Source organism: Setaria viridis, chromosome 9, assembly GCF_005286985.2.
Source record: "Setaria viridis chromosome 9, Setaria_viridis_v4.0, whole genome shotgun sequence".
NCBI lineage: Eukaryota > Viridiplantae > Streptophyta > Magnoliopsida > Poales > Poaceae > Setaria > Setaria viridis.
The window spans coordinates 1,993,649-2,010,069 of NC_048271.2; the positions used below are offsets into that span (position 1 = coordinate 1,993,649).

General features: G+C 44.8%; 1 protein-coding gene across 1 annotated transcript; it reads left to right on the top strand.

Annotated features, from left to right (window-relative positions):
• Nucleotides 1-13,870: 13,870 nt before the first annotated feature.
• LOC117836289 (protein RAFTIN 1A) lies at nt 13,871-15,242 on the top strand. The gene is made up of 2 exons (XM_034715684.2): nt 13,871-14,028; nt 14,133-15,242. Exons 1-2 carry the CDS (start codon nt 13,984-13,986, stop codon nt 14,898-14,900), a joined length of 813 nt encoding a protein of 270 aa, XP_034571575.1. The 5' UTR covers nt 13,871-13,983; the 3' UTR covers nt 14,901-15,242.
• The last annotated feature ends 1,179 nt before the right edge of the window (nt 15,243-16,421 follow it).

Genomic DNA, 16,421 nt, shown 5'->3' on the forward strand with positions numbered 1-16,421 from the left:
TAAAAATAGGGCTATCAGAATGGTTTGGACCCTACTTCTCCTGTGGTTTCTCAAGTCATTCTCAGTCAGCATCAAGCTCTAGAAAACCCAGTACAGTGCTCTCTTCCTGGTCTCTATAATGATTTGTTTTCATGTGCATTTGACCTCACCCTCTGTTTGTACTTAAGATCTACCGCTCTCTTCTTGATCAAACTATTTTTGCATGTGGATTTAGGGTCGTCTTTGCTGATGAGGCTCACCGTATCTCGCCCTGTGCTGCTCCATCTTGGTGTCCAAAACAGTGTTGCCGGCTGTGTGGTGGTGGCCTATGTCATCGAGCAGCACTAGTACAACCTTGGTACACTGTGTCGGTCTGCATCAGCACTTCGCTGGGCCACCACAACTTCAGGATTGCGAATGATGACACCTCCAAGACTGTCTTCACTGTGCTTCAATCCTCCTAGGATGTTGACTGCCTTCACGGTGTGAGCTGCTTCACCATCATTGACGCTGGCGACTTGGAGGCCCTAGGTGACCCTAGGGAGATTATGTAGATCGTGTTATGATTAGTACCTTTAGATTTTGTTAGAACTGCCTCGTTAAGACTATGTCCCTTGTTGAACATTAGTACCTTCAATCTTGTACAACTATCTTCGTGATCTAGTACTATAAACAAAATTATACTTAGTTCTTTATTTCTTTTTCTAAAATTCCCTAAGATTTTAATGTTATTCACTTGTAAAAGACCGCTACAATATTAGCAATCAATGCACCTCTTGCCATTCTCCCCTAACTCCCAATGCGGCCCTTCTAGCTTCCCTTGGCAACTGCGTGCCATTATATACCAATACCCTCCTGGTAAGTGGTAAATAACTGCTCCATTGCCTCTATGCTCTCCATTGCCTCCACCATGGATTTTTCTCCAATTGCTTCATCTCTGCCTTCCAATTACTCCTCTGATGAGGATGAAAATCCTATCGAGTATGGTGGGCCACCGTATTATGATGAGGACCCCTCAAACGATGTGTCTCTGACCTACCTGACTCTCACAGGAAATGATTAATGGTCCATCTTCTCCATTCAAGATTATTCCATTATTTCGAGGTGGTGTTCGACATGGGTATTAAGCACCTCCAACGCCCTGATGAACACCGACAGCTTGTCCACCCCAAGAGCTTCCATGTCCACCTCCCACTAGTTCCGTTTCCCCGCACATCTGAGCTGCCAAGATCTTCAACTATAGGGCATCCTGATGCGCCCTTTCCCCCTCGGCAAGAAAAGCAGTCTCCTACGCCTCCCTCTTCATTCTATCAACACTCCTACAGTAGCACAGGTGCACACCCAAACAACAACGAAGCCATACATTTTTTGAATACAAAATTGGTGCACTATCACTAGGCATTGACACCACTAATCCAGATGATACAAATAAAGTCATATCTATTTTGCACGAAAGTGTCACAATGCGCAGAATGCATCGGACATGGAAATGGTATTGAAGAGACAATGGACACAATTATGGAGATGGATATGGCATAACCTTATTCCGGCATACTCGCGGCAGCATAGAATACTGCAAAAAAGCATCGGTGTGGATATAGTAATCCAAGGCATGATACCTAGCCCTGAGTCCCCGATAACAGCACCAGAGCGACCAATGGCACACGCATGCTGTAGGATGTCACGAATCCCCACCTCCTATGAGCAAGGTGGCAAAAAGGGCACATAGAGCGACAATGGCGATGCACACGAGTATGGTTGTGGTCTTGCAGTCAAGCAAACATAGGCCCTGTTTAGGGTAGCTTCCAACAGCTTCTGCTACTCCAACCAGTTGCAAAAGGTAAAAGCTCCACCAAACAAGCCTGCTTTTCCCACAAGCGAACCATTCCAAAAGCTCGTACTTGGCCTACGAACGAAAAGCTCGGCGAGAGGAGCTTCCCAAGCTTGTGCGCTTTAGGGTTATGAACCTCCCAAAAAACTTGAGTGAAATTACCCACTTTTGCCACTGGTATATATTCGGAACATCTCTGCTTCCCCACTCCCTCCCATCTCGCGCTGCCCCTCCCCGAGCGCAGAGGGCAACTCATTCACTCAGCCCCCGACCCACCGCATCTCCGACCGAGTCGCCCCTTCCCATCTCTGGCGCCACCCTTCCCTGCAAGAATGCCAGCGCCGCTCCTTCCTTCCTGTTCCCCGCCCTGTGGATCTTCGATGCCTCCCATTCCTTCTCTGCCTGGATTTGCAGCGCCGCCCTTTCCTCTTCGACAAATAGCTCCTCCTCACCCTCATGGATCTCTTAGGGTTGCTTCCCCCACCACGGTAAGCACATCTCCTCTTCCTCCTTCCATGCTTTCACTTGGGATTTATGCATATGGTTTTGAAGATTGGATTTGATTTATGTTCATGGTCAGAATTTGGGTAAGAATAGATAGATGTATGAGTCAGAGTACTTGTATGTTTTGATTATTGTTGGAGTAATTTGTGATAGTATAGATGGAGAAAGGGAAGGTGAAGACACCAAAAGCAGTATGGGATGCATATGCAACCAAAATATTTTGTCAGATATGTAAGGAAGAAACTCTAGCTAGAAATAGGCTAGGGACTACCTTGAGTTCCATTGGGTACAAGAACCTTGAGGATAAATTTTTTGCTGTGACTAAACCACACTACCCACATGGAAAATTAAAGGATAAATGGGATGCTTTGAAGCCACAGTACAACTTGTGGTTGGATTTGAAGAGGGATGCCACTGGTCTTGGTTTTGATGTTCAAAAGGGAGTAATTACAGCCAGTGATGAATGGTGGGAGGAAAAGACTGCGGTATGTAAAACTGAAAGTTGTGTATTTCTTTTCTCATTCAATTCCAAGTTGTGATAAATAAGACATATGACTTAATATTTTTAGGAAAACAAGAATTATGGCAAGTTTCGTGATGCACCTATGGAGAACCTAGAAGAGCTTGAGGTTATGTTTCAAAACATCAATGTAATGGGTCTATCTTCGGTTGTTTCGGGAGTTTCAAATATTGCAACTCCCATTGATGTTGGTGATGATAGTCATGAGGGTGAAGATGACGAACCCATTGCACAAGATGGAAAGAAGGAAGGAAAGCGTAAAGTTGGTGTTGTTGACTCATCTCATAACCCAAAGAAGAAGGGTAGGAATCCAATGGTTAAGCAAGTGTCACTACTTGTTGACGTGCTGTCTAATAGCAAGAGCAAAAATGACCAGAAGGTTGAGGATGATATCATAGAGCTTATTGACCAAGCTATGAAAGTAGGAGCTAATGAAGGCAGTGATGAGCATTTTATGGCCACCCAACTCTTAATTAAACAAGAATATCGGGCGGTGTTTCGTTCATTCAAAGCTGATGAAGGAAAGATGGGTTGGCTGAAAAGGATATATGAATAGAGGAAAAAGAAATAGACTAGTTTCACTAAGGTGTTGTATCCCTTTTATTTTAGGTGAACCTCTATGATGAGGATATCAACACCAACGATACATCCACGCTGACACAAGTACCAATTTCTGGTCCCAATACTCTCGCTCGTGCTCGTCAACTCAGCCATCAGGTGAGTACACTCTTGAGTTTGTGTCCATCATATTTAGACCATGGTGGTCCATGCACTCTTATTTTGCTTAGGAACAAGGGAGAAGACCGAAAGGGAAAAGGATTCGCGCAAGCTGGATTCGGACTGCAGAACAACACCAACTTGTGACAGTCACCACGGTTGCATACGGAGTCGGATTGGGGCGTTCAAGTACTTCATTGAATCCTTATGAAGCCTATTTTCATATGGATCTGGACTCATATCTAGTAATTCAGTACTTGTTCTACTTGTTCTTGCTAGTTCTTCGATTAGTTGCAGGACAAGTGCCCTAGTGGCCGGTGTGTCGCGCTCCACAAGATTGCGGCAGCCATTGGAGGTGGTGTATCGGTTGCTAAGGTGCAGCATCCTTGGATGGCTGTAGTGGAGCCGTGAACATTGTCTCCATGCACCAATCGAGTTATCCCCACCCCTCTCATCGAAAGATCTGGATTCAACCCAACGGGTTCACATCAGTTGGTAATCAGAGCAAGGTTTATCGGTGAGACACTTCCAATCCTTCACTCTTTTAATTTTCCTATAGTCCAAAAAAGCCAAAAAAAAATAGTAGATTAATTTACCTATAGTCCTATAAACCCTTTGAGCCTTTGCTAGTACTGCTTAGTTAGGGCTTGTTGAGTTTTCGTTTGCATCGGTTGTGTCGAGTTTCTGGTCTTAGTTTTAGTCCTTTAGAGTTTTGAGTTCTTGTCATGTTCTAGTCACAGCCATGTGCTACCATATAAACCCTTTGTTGGCTGAATCTGAGTACATCTTTGTGTTCAAGTCCGACTAGGAATCGGAGTTGATCGAGACTGAATCTCACATGGTGTTGAAGTTTGAGTTGGAATCGGTTTTGAGTTTGAATTGATTGTTGTGCCATGTTACCAATTCTTGTTGCTATTGCGCTTGTACTAGATATATTGAAGTGTTCTAGAAAGGCAACAGTAGTTCATACCTATACTTGACTTCTCCATGCTATGCATATCCATAGGCTCGGCTTACAAGAGAGAGAGAGAGAGAGAGAGAGTACCCCTGTACTTTCAGAAAAAGTGTGTGTGGTGTTTGACTTTTGTGAAGTCTCTCTGTTTATATAATCAGTTTTGAGGATCCCCTAAAAAAAGAAAATAAAAAAAAAGAAGAAGAAGAGAAAAAAGAGAGAAGAAGAAAGGGGTCTGTCCTTTGTGTCTCTCTTGGTTCAGGTGGTGCATTGTGACGTCCTTTGTGTCCAGGCTCGCGCCTCTAGCATGGTCTAGGTTAGGACCAGCACAGTACCACCATTGAACGATTATTCAGCTTGCTTTTGTAACTAACGTGGTGCTAGTTCTTCCTTGCTTCAGCCCACCTACAGCTCCACATATTCGACTACAGCTTGATAGGTCTTGTTGCTGCAGCACTGATACACTTTGTTCCACGGTTACAGACTTGTTGGTTGTCGTCCCCTCCTATTGAGCAAGGTAAGAATTGGTAAAATCTTGTGCAATGGGTTGAGAGTGAGCGTCTTGCAGTAGCTACATCCTAATAGCTGTAGGGTTATTTCTTCACCTTTTTTCTTATTGCCTTTATTCGTCTAACCATGACAGGATCAGAGGACGATGAGAATATGCATGTTCTCCCCGCACCAAGGGCATCATACAACATTTTGAAAAGCTAGTGAAGGGGCACACAGAAGGACTTCATAATGACTTGCAGGTGGCGAATGACAAGATTGGGCAATTGGAGGCCACAAAGATCGACACCAACACCAAGCTTAAAGGGGTGGAGGCATCGGTTGCTCACATCGACAAGAGTCTTGCTGCTCTTTTGAAGTGTTTTGATGAGATGCATGCCAAAACTAGTAATGGGCATGATGGAGATAACAAGAAGGATGAGCATGTCGAGGACAATTGAGATGAATATGTTAATAATACTGAACAAGATGACCAAGACGCTCATGATTGCAAAGAAATTTATGACATCCTTGCTTATAAATATTATAATAACATAACTCGTTTGTTTCATCTTGCTTGTAAAGTTGAAAGAGAAGTGCAGGGACGATGTGCTAGCACAAAATCTACATCATGATAGCCACGCACGACTACTTCGCTGACCCGAGGTGCACCTCCAACCACTCCCCACCGAGTTGACCAGCACCAATGCCTCCCTCCAGCGACAAACCATGTGGTTCTCCCACAAATTCAACAACCAAGTCTATCTAGAAACCAGTCACTAGTGTCTCTTCTATTGCATCCACGGGTAGAACAACAGATGTTCAGTGCCATCTTTGCAAGGGCTATGGACACATGTAGCGTGACTGTAACAACCCTAGTTTTAATTAGTCTTGTCAAAGCTTAAGTAGAAAGTTTAGAAGTTAATCTAGTGCTAAAAAGGACCAAAATGCCCTTAAAAGCTTAATTTTGGAGGCAAATCATAAATTTAAAATTTTATATAACAACTTCAATTTTTGCCCATATAAGAGTTGTAAAACTTGACAAAACAAACAAATTTTATTATTTAAACTTTTTCTAGTTTAAAGAGGAAGATGTTCAAAAACTAGATTTAAATTCAGTAGCAATTCAAAGCCCTATTCAAAATCACAAGTCCTGAATAACATAGCTAAAGTTGAAGCTTTTAAATGTTTGAGTACTAGAGGTGTACTACAACTTCACCCTTTTGCCCTTGGCCAAAATCTCAACAGAACCAATTCAAAAACTAAGACAAAGTTTGAACTCAAATAACTTCAAAAATTGAACATGATTTTGCACATATAGTCTTTCTAGGATTTGTAGGGGATGGTTTAAACTACAAGTTCTAGTTTGGGTTTTTCATGAGTTTGAATATAAATTTCGGCGCAAACTTTGCCCCCTTGCACGCCCATGTGCGCCTATATCCGCATCGCGCCCGGCGCATCGCGGTCCTCCGCGTGGTGCCGCCTCACTAGCAAGCCACCCCCGGCCAACCCGTGGCCATGATACGACCGGACAAGCTCCAGCGCTACCCAACCACCGCCCGAGCACACCTCCGCCCCCTGCGGCGCATCCTTTCTGCACAACACCGCACACACCCCCTCACCCAGAACGTGTGTGCCTGCACGTCGCCGCCACGTGGCGTCGCGCCACCGGTGAGCTTTGCCTCGCCTATCACCGACGTGATGTGACAACTCAGCTCGCCAAGCTGCCCAATGCCCTCGCGAGCTGATCCTCCCCTCTGATGCCGCAGCGCCGCTGCCCTACCTGTGCCCGTGCTTTGCCCTCAGCTACACGCATGGCGCCGCCGCTTACCGGCCGACGCCCTCCGCCCAACCCTGGTGTTTGACGCGACCCGACGACACCCAGCTTCGCCAATCCTTCCGCCCGGCAAAGCCGCTCCTTCACGCCTCCTATCGCCCCTGCCCAACCACCGGGAGATCCTCCCCCGGAGCTCCACTCCCTTCGCCAACCATGGCCTCCGGCCAACGCCCGTCCATCCTAGTCTCCTCCCCCAGCGCCGCCAAGCCATGTCGCTCGAGCTCGTTGGCTCCACCTCGCAGCCCCACTCCTCCCTGACCCTATAAAAGGAGTCACTGTGCCACCGGGAGAGCTCCCCGCTCACTTGCCCCTCTACTCTGCTCTCCGCTTCACCCACAGCCGTGAGACCTCGCCGTGGATAGCTCCCTCCCGCGCAGTGCCACCACCTCCCAAGCCCACCAATGAGCCACGCGTGCCCCACTAGAGCTCCCCGAGCCATCCCTAGCCCGCCGGAGCCTTCGTCAGCGTCGGACAGAGACGCCCCGCCGCCGTCTCGCCCCCTTTGCTGTTCGCCGCCGTCGAGCCCTCTCCGCCGCCCCTTTCTTCACCAAACCTGCTCAAGGTGAGCTACCCTACGCGCCCAAGCCGTTTATTTCCCCTAGCACACCATAGACCGCTGGCGATTTTGCTGGAGGACCGCTGGCCACCGCGAGGGCCACATTGCAACGTTCTAAAAATGTTTAGGGGGCTTACTGCAAGAGTTAGGGACCAGTTCACGAATGTTTAAAGGGTCTAGGGTTCCCTACGTAAATAGGCCAGTGACTTTTCTATTTTAAATTGGATTAAATGGCCTGAACTTTGAAATTGCATAACTAATTGTACAAAATTTATAAAAAATACCAAACCACTTTTTTTAGAATTTTTGAGTTGTGTAGTTTCACAAAAAAAATACCTTTGCACATGTCACCATTGTGAATATTTGTCTAGGATTTATTTATTGTTTAGGCTTTTAGATGCTTAGTAAATCACCTAGAAACGGTAAAATGACAAATCCACTCCTGATAGCTCTGTTATGTTAATATTGTGCTAAATAAAATAGTTGTGACCCTAGTTAGATGTTTCACACCCTGTTTGAGAATAAACTTTGAAGCCTTAGGTGGAATCTTACTTTTTGCATAATAAACGGAATAAGACAGAGAAAAATATGAAACCACTTTGGTTAGATCATGGATGCAAAACACTCACTAGGAAATATAAGGGTCACTGTATGAAACTGGATGAAACATGCTTAACTTTTTGTACAAGTTTAAATAAAGGAAAAATATGGAAAAATAGATGTCCTTCACTGTAAATCATGGACAAATTTCAGGAACCTCTGTTGCACTAGTATAACTCACTGTTAAAATTTCAGAGTCAAACTCTCTGTGAAACTGGAGATAAAAATAGTTAAGTGAAATCAACCATAGGATCTTAAGTTAATTTTACTTATTTTTGTAGAAGTCTACCGAGCCCCAACTTTTTACAGTAGCTTAGCTTTGACATGGGTAAGTTCTGTTAATTTTTCAGTGCCATATCTCACTGTTTGCATGTAGAAACAAATTATGCAAGTTAAACTCAAAAGAAATGAATGAAAATAAATTAAGTAATAGTAAGGGCAAAATGGTAAATGCACTAAGGTAAAAAAACATTCAGGATAACTTCCCAAATTTACCTTGAGCAACCCTAAAGTGACCCCCCACCTTTCTTTATGAAGTCTAAATTGTAAAACCTTATATGTGTATACAATCATCATCAAAGTCAACCCCAGGTTTATATTACATCACACCAACTTGGAGCCCAATCCAACCAATCGGTTGCCTCACTCAAGGTGCTTTCTAAGTTTGACAAGAACCTACTGCAATTCGCTAAAGATACAAATCTGACCGCAGGTCAACTTCGAGGGGAGGATCACATCCCAACACACCCTGGGGCTGCTAAATGGAAATATGAGTATGGGAAACTGCTTATGTGGCCGCAGTTGGTGCAACGTCTCCCAACACAGATGTAAGTTGCACCAATGGTACATGGAGGCTACAACAGAGGGTTTTTCCGTGATTGAAGTTCGGATTGGTGATGAACATTATTTTCGTGGGCATGACATCATAAATGTGCTGTTGGAGGAACTGTATTTCCTGTTCAATCAAGACGCACTTGACAACACACTCATCAGTTGCTAGGTTCTATAAGTCTTTAATATATTCCTCTAACTTCAAAATCCCTGCTCTAGTCAATTTGCGATGTCTTAACTCATATTCGATTTTGTATCATGCAGGATGGAGATTCAAACTTGTCGGAGGAACGGATACTATGACGTAGGCTTCATAGACCCCGATGTTATAAACGAGGCAAGTCTAAGACATAAATGAAATTGGACCTTGAAGAATATATATAAGTTCCTCGACAAGCAACATTACAAGAAGTACATACTACTACCGTACAAGTTCAAGTGAGCGTGTTTCCCATCTCTTTCATTTTCGAACTAGAAGTTAAACATAAGACTAACTAGCTTTAATTTGGCTGTACAGATTCCATTGGATACTCATTGTTGTTGTGCCTGATATAAGCGCCGTATATGTCTTTGACTCTTTGAGGAAAAAAACAAGAATACAATGACATCATAGACGCTATGAACAAAGCATGGGCTCGATTCCGTCGAACTCACGTGGGTGAATTCAAGGAGGAACTTGAATGGAAGACTGAATTCCCGGTATGTGTTGAATTTTCACATCTCGTGACACTTTATTTAACACAACAAATATTTCATAACTTTTTTTTCCATATATATAGTGTTCGAGACAGGAGCCGGGTACTAATTTATGCAGATACTACGGATGTGAGTTCATCCACGGCTTTATACGTCCGAACCGTATGACCGGCAACGAATTAACCGTACGTATACAAAATTCTCAACAATAAATTAGTTCTACTTAGAAAATTAATTCATGTGTATATACTTAAAAAATCAATTCATATGCTTATACTTCAAAAACCAATTCATGTGTATATACTTAGAAAAATTAGATCAAGTATTTCAATTTATTTGCTTATATTTCAAAAATAAATTCATGCTCATGACAGCAGAAACAAATAAAGCAGCCACTCTTTTTCTCTTTTTCCTACGCATCTCTCTCATTTGCTCCATGCTTGTATTAACCAAGTCTATGTTGTTGTCAGGCATCTAAAGCACATATGCAAAAAGGAATATTTTAATTTATCATCAAAATGCTACACTATTTTGGATAATCAGAAGACAAAAAATAATCAGTAACTTCATGTGTTACAGTTTAATCATGCACTAAAATGGCTAACTTTCACTCTAGGAGATGCTCCAGGTTTGCACTAAAATGGCTAACTTTCTAGTAGCTTACATAATAATCCTGCAGCCACTACGAAACTAAGCATCCACGATGGAAGGTGAAGAGCATGGCTACATTACGACTTAAATCTTACTGGAGTGTCTAGCCATCTAGATATATATGGTCACAGTAATAGGTTGAAGGTGTAAAGTTGAAAATGACAGCACAAGGATTTCAGATTCTCAGTTAACATATGTTTTTTTTAGTCCTCCTCCTCCTAGAGAGGTCAGCAGTCAGAGTTCTAGGACCAGTTGCAATGGTAGAACATGGACAACAAGTCAAGTTGACATGCATGGGGCTAAGTCAAGGTGCCAGAAAAAGAAGTCCTGGTGGAAGAAAATGGACATGCATGTCCTGCTCCACAGAAGGCATGCAGGAGCAATATGATGCAACGAGGAAATATCAAACATGAGAATCAAAATGTACCAGACTATCATATCTGACAACCATCAGATTTTGGAGGTGACATTTCAAAAGGACCAAAAACTATGATTTTTCAACTAAGGATCCACTCGCTAATCTTTGAACTTACAATGTATCAATGCCTCAGCATATCAGTTCCTTGCACCATTCTTGAAGCCGCCCAGCAACGCCTTAACTAGTAGCTAACAAAAGAGAAAAGAATCTAAGACAGTGAAATAATTGGCCTTAAGTAACAGATAAGTAGATGGGAACTTAAACTAGGACAAAACTAACAGCTCTGATAGAAATGCTAAGATAAGTTGGTTCAACTGATGCATGACGCTTTCAGATGGCACTCCAGAATGTCACTTCTCTCGCTTCTCCAGAATGAACAAACAATCATATACTGTGCATAGATGTTTTACAAACTGTTCTAAAACAGGACATGGTTCAGCATAGTAAATATAGACAAATTAAGACACTAGTGCAAGCATTACATGAATAATTGAACCTGGGTATAAATTCCAATAACATCTAAACTGATTCAACACTATCAATATAATTGGAGCACAGTGATGCCATTTTGTATCAACTCTTAAACAAGCACATATGATGACTTAAGTAATTAGCATGGGCCATGCTACAAAACCAAGAATATGAACGGTGTAAAGCTAAGATGAGTAAAGCCAAGAACATTACTAATGCTGGCCTACATACAGAACACTTGGATTGGATGGCAGGGGAAAACAAGGCTTAATTACCTCGCTGCTGTAGCCACACTTCTTCTTGCGGCAGTTTGTAGTCCTGAGGGGAAGGCACGCATAGCACCTGCAAAGACATTACAAGCACACAATCTTAAGCTAAAAAAAGAGGCTGAAGAGGCACGCAATATCAAGTGCTAATCCACACATAACCATAATAATGCAAGGGAAACAGGCAAACAGCACAAAACTTAGTAATATTAACAGGCACATGTAAATGGTGATAAAACAGTGATCAAATAATTTTGCTGTATAGCTAGCTCATAAGGCAACTGTCCATATCTTATGATTCATCCCTAGATTTAACAATAATAACTCTGGTACTCTACAAACAAGGCATATCACTAAATTTTTCACTAAAGAACACATGGGAAGGAAGAGAGGCAGGACTCACCAAGGCAGGAGTATTGGTGGTGCACGTCGATCTTCCAGTGAGTAAAATGGATAGCTGCCGAGCTCCTCCTCCTCCCGTCCCTGTGCTTCCCTTCCCTCAGATCTGTCTACAGCCTCTAAAAAAGAACAAATCGAGTCAAGGGTTAGGGTTAGGAGAGAAATTGTTGTGTATGTCGACGAGGAAGAGAGGGAGGGAGAGGGGGAAGGAGCACCGGCTCACCGCGTGGCGTGTGGTCGCCGGCGAGAAGCTGCTCGCGCGGAGGAGCGGCACGGGTGGCGCACTCTGTGCCGGCTCTGGAGATCCTCGACGTCGCCTTCTCCGGAAGTGGAGAGGGTCGGCGGAGGAGGGGGCAGCGGAAGAGGGGGCCGGCGGAGGAAGTGGAGGAGGGGGCGGCGGAGAAGTGGAGGAGGGGGCGGCGGCGCAAGGGGAAGGAGTCGGGGCGGCGGCACGGGGGGAAAGAGTCGGGGTCGGGCCGAGGAAACGATTTCCTCTTTTTAGGGTCGGAATGTGCGATAGATAGCATTGGAATCCTGAGGAATCCCTCTTTCCAATTCCGGGAGCAGCCAAACAGGATGACTTTGGAAATTAATTCCAATTCCAGCCAATTCCAATGAAACAAACAGGCCAAATAGTCTACGTTTAATACTTCTAATTAGTATCTAAACATTCGATGTGACGGGTGCTAAAAATAAGCAGGAGAAACCAAACTAGGCCAAAGAAGTAATGCATGGGATCGACCAGCCTGCAGAAGACGTATTGTGCACGTCGAAATGTCCGCATCGATTTGTAGTGTCAGGACTACTGTCTACGTGATCCCATTGGGTATGCACAATATGTCTATATATGTAATATTATTCATATATATGTATGCACAATATATATATATATAATAATAGTATCTCAAATGTAATATTAAAGATAAATAGAACTTTATATATATTAGTGTATTAGAACTAGTATATGTACGAATGTAGAATAAAGAAAAAGAAGAAAAGAAAGGAAAAAATAAATTAGTACCGGTTGGGGAGACCAACCGGCACTAATTAGACCCTTTAGTACCGACCCTTTAGTACTGGTTATTTCAACCGGTACTAAAGGGCCCCCCTCTAGTACTGAATTGTCAGTACCGGTTGCACAACCGGTACTAGAGGGGATTCCCTCACTCTCTCGGCCTCTCCTCCCTCCCGCCGCCCTCTCCTCCCTCCTCTCTCGCCGCCCTCTCCTCCCCCTTAGCTCCTCCGACCCCTTCCTCTCCAACGTCGCCCCCTCCCTCTCTCTGCCGACCACTGTCTGCCCGCGTGCTCTCCCTCTCCTCGCCCTCAGCTGCCCCTCCTCTCCCCCCTTCGCTCACTCCTCACTCGCGGCAGTGAGGAGCGGCGGCGGGGTGAGAGCAGCAGCAGCACACAGATTCGATGACGGCGGCGTAGGTTCTAGTGAAGAAGGAGCTGGCACGGATCTGGCAAAGGAGGAGCTGGTTGCGGCGGCGCAGGTGGGCAGCCCTGGCAGTGCGACCTCGGCTTCCTCTCCCCGGTACGCCTCTCTCTCTCTGAGCCGGATCCGGTAGGACCCAGGCAGTCGGCGACCGGCAGGACGGCAGCGGCTAGATCCAGCGAGGTGTGGCCAGCCGGATCCGGCGAGGCAGTGCAAGGCCGGGCGTGCGGCGGCCGGCAGTGCCATTTTTTTTGTTTTTTTAATAGGCCTTCCCCGCCGGTTTCAAAACCAGCGGTGATGGTACCCCATCAGTGCCGAAAGTCAGACGATGGATCCAAACCCCGGTGAAGACTGGTTTGGAGCCGGCGGTGATGAACCTCTGGAGTAGTGCTTATGGCTGGGGGCATTGGCACTCTTTTTACTAACTTTCTTGCTACCACGTAGTATGCAATAATTGTACGTAATACTATTAGCTGATGATAAGTTTGATATAAGACTATCAAGCGGTCTCGACATTTCACAATCTCGTGCAACACATGGACAACTATACTAACGAGAAGTCGAGAACGACAGCCCACCGACTTGACAAATCTGTACAAAATATGCTAGAAAAATATTGCACCAATCAAACATTGCCCATCAAGGCCACCATACATGATGACAACGGCCAATCAGACTTCAAAGATATCTCAACATCATACACAGAAAGAAAGAGATGATGACTCCAGTTTAACTTTCATCGACGGCTCCTATAAATACGACCCTCTTCCTGGACGCCTCCTCATTCCAACACAGGAACGGGATTTTTCCTTCTTCTGGCCATTAGCTCCAATGGCGCGCGTACCGATGCTCACTGCTCTCCTCGTCCTGTTCGCGGTAAGCATCCACTAACACACACCTGCTGCACGCATCTTTTCTGACTTTCTGTGTACGAACAAGCACGGGCAAACTCAATTTCTCTGTACGTCACGTTGTTTCAGGTTGGACAGCAGAGCCATGCTTTCTACTACACCTACTACACCCCTCCAGTTTCCTCCGTCGCTGCACGCGCCACCGAGGAGCTCGTCGACACCAAGATGGCCGTCTTCTTCCGCGAGGAGGCCCTGCGCGTCCGCCAGAGCCTGCCCTTCCGGTTCCCCGCGGCGGTGACCGCCCCGCTCGGCTTCCTCCCCCGCCACGTCGCCGACGCCATCCCCTTCTCCTCCTCCGCCCTCCCGGGCGTCCTCGCCCAGTTCAACGTCACCGAGGGCTCCGCCCAGGCGGCCAAGATGGAGGAGACCCTGGGCATGTGCGAGGACCCGGGCCTCGAGTGGGAGGCCAAGTTCTGCGCCACCTCACTGGAGGCCCTGGTCGAGGGTGCCCAGGGGGTGCTCGGCACCAGGAGCATCACCGAGATGATCTCCAGGGTGCCCCGCGCCGGGTCGCCGCTGCAGCCGTACACCATCCGTGCCGTGCGACCCGTCCAGGGCTCCAGCTTCGTGGGGTGCCACCAGAAGGAGTACCCGTACACCGTGTACATGTGCCACAGCACCGGCCCGGCCCGGGCGTACAAGGTGGAGATGGAGGGCGCCGGTGGTGACAAGGTCACCTTGTTCTCCGTCTGCCACACCGACACGTCGGAGTGGGACAAGGATCACGTCGCCTTCAGGTTCCTCGGCACCAAGCCCGGCGGCCCGCCGGTGTGCCACGTCCTGCCGTACGGGCACATCTTGTGGGCCAAGAAATATGCTGGCCTCTTGTCGGCATAAGGGATGAAGTGGTTCCTCTGACGTTATTAACGTTATCGCACGACGTAATGTGGTTGCTAATAACACAGGTCAGTGATCGTTCATCACTGACATAGCGTCAGGGGTCCATCGTCGCAGCGTATGGGGGCGCATAATGCATGTCTATGTAATGTATCAGTCGTCGTTCATCGGCTCATGCCACCTTTCATGTTCTCTACTCTAGCTACATCTCCACAGTGCCTAGCTGCTAGTATTGCAGCGTCGTCTGTAATAAAGGTGTAAACTTAATTATTCAAATCTATGTATGTCGTGTTGATGTAAAAATACAGGGTTATTACACTACTGGAAACCCGAATTAATTTCCTTGTGTGTGCCGAATTTCCCTGAGGGTTTTTTTGTGCACACACAAACGAAATTCACGTTTCCTTGTCCATTCCAAAAGAGCACATAGGCAAATACCAAAACCTATAGGGAAATTCCTCATTTTCTTGTGGGTTAGGTAAAACACACAGGGAAATTGACTTGACGCACAGAGAAATTCCTCATTTCCCTGTGGGTTAGATAAAACACACAAGGAAATTCATATGACACACAGGGAAATGACTAAATGAGTCATTTCCTTGTGTTAGCTAAAACACACAGGGAAATTGACATAACACACAGGAAATTACATTATCATGTGCGTAGGAATAATATATAACAAAGTTACCAACAAACATATATGTGAGATTATAGTAAACTCTCTCCTCTCTTGTAAAGTATAAGGTGATCCGTAACTAACACATATTTTTTATGCAATAATATACTTTTTAAGAATTTAAATATATTTCCCTCTATTTATTGAATTACTAAGTGTGTGAATTACATGTGATGTAAAATTATTATTAAATTACAAAAATATATAGGATAATGTAATTTATACCACGTGGAAATTTTGAAGAAAAAAAATCGAATCTTTGTCTACTTTACACTCCAGTTTTCTTTGTAGCTTTATAGTTTATTAAATTTAATATTATTTTAAATTTCTCAGAAAATGATAAATTTTGGCTGGGAGGAAACTACATCCTATTAACATCACTTAAAAAGTTTTATTGAGAAAATTGAATTGAGGTAATGATGTGCTTCATTTGGTGTTCATTTAAGAGCACAAGTTTGTAGTCAACTCTCTACTCTCTAGCAAGATTCATACATATGTTCATTTGGACTACATGTGTTAAAAAAATGATATTTAAATTGTAACAAACATATTCCCTGGAAATTTTGATCATAAAAATCAAATTGTGATAGTGGTTTGTTTCATTTGGTGTTCATTTGTGAGCACTAAGCACATGGTACTCTCTCCATCAAGATTTAAGGTAGGCAATAGCAAAATTTATCTTTGTCACATAAAATTTTGATTTAACCTAGGTCCAATAAGTTTGTTCATAAATTGCACTGAAAAAGTAAAGGGATAAAACGGCCCAAACTAGCTACTGGCCTCTTTAGGATGCAGCGATTCTAGACGTACGATCTAAATCGAACGTTTCACGATGCGACCGCGCG

Coding starts and splice junctions, on each gene's coding strand:
- LOC117836289 (XM_034715684.2), top strand. CDS start 13,984: ATGGCGCGCGTACCGATGCTCACTGCTCTCCTCGTCCTGTTCGCG. Junction 14,029..14,132: donor CTCTCCTCGTCCTGTTCGCG/GTAAGCATCCAC, acceptor ACGTTGTTTCAG/GTTGGACAGCAGAGCCATGC.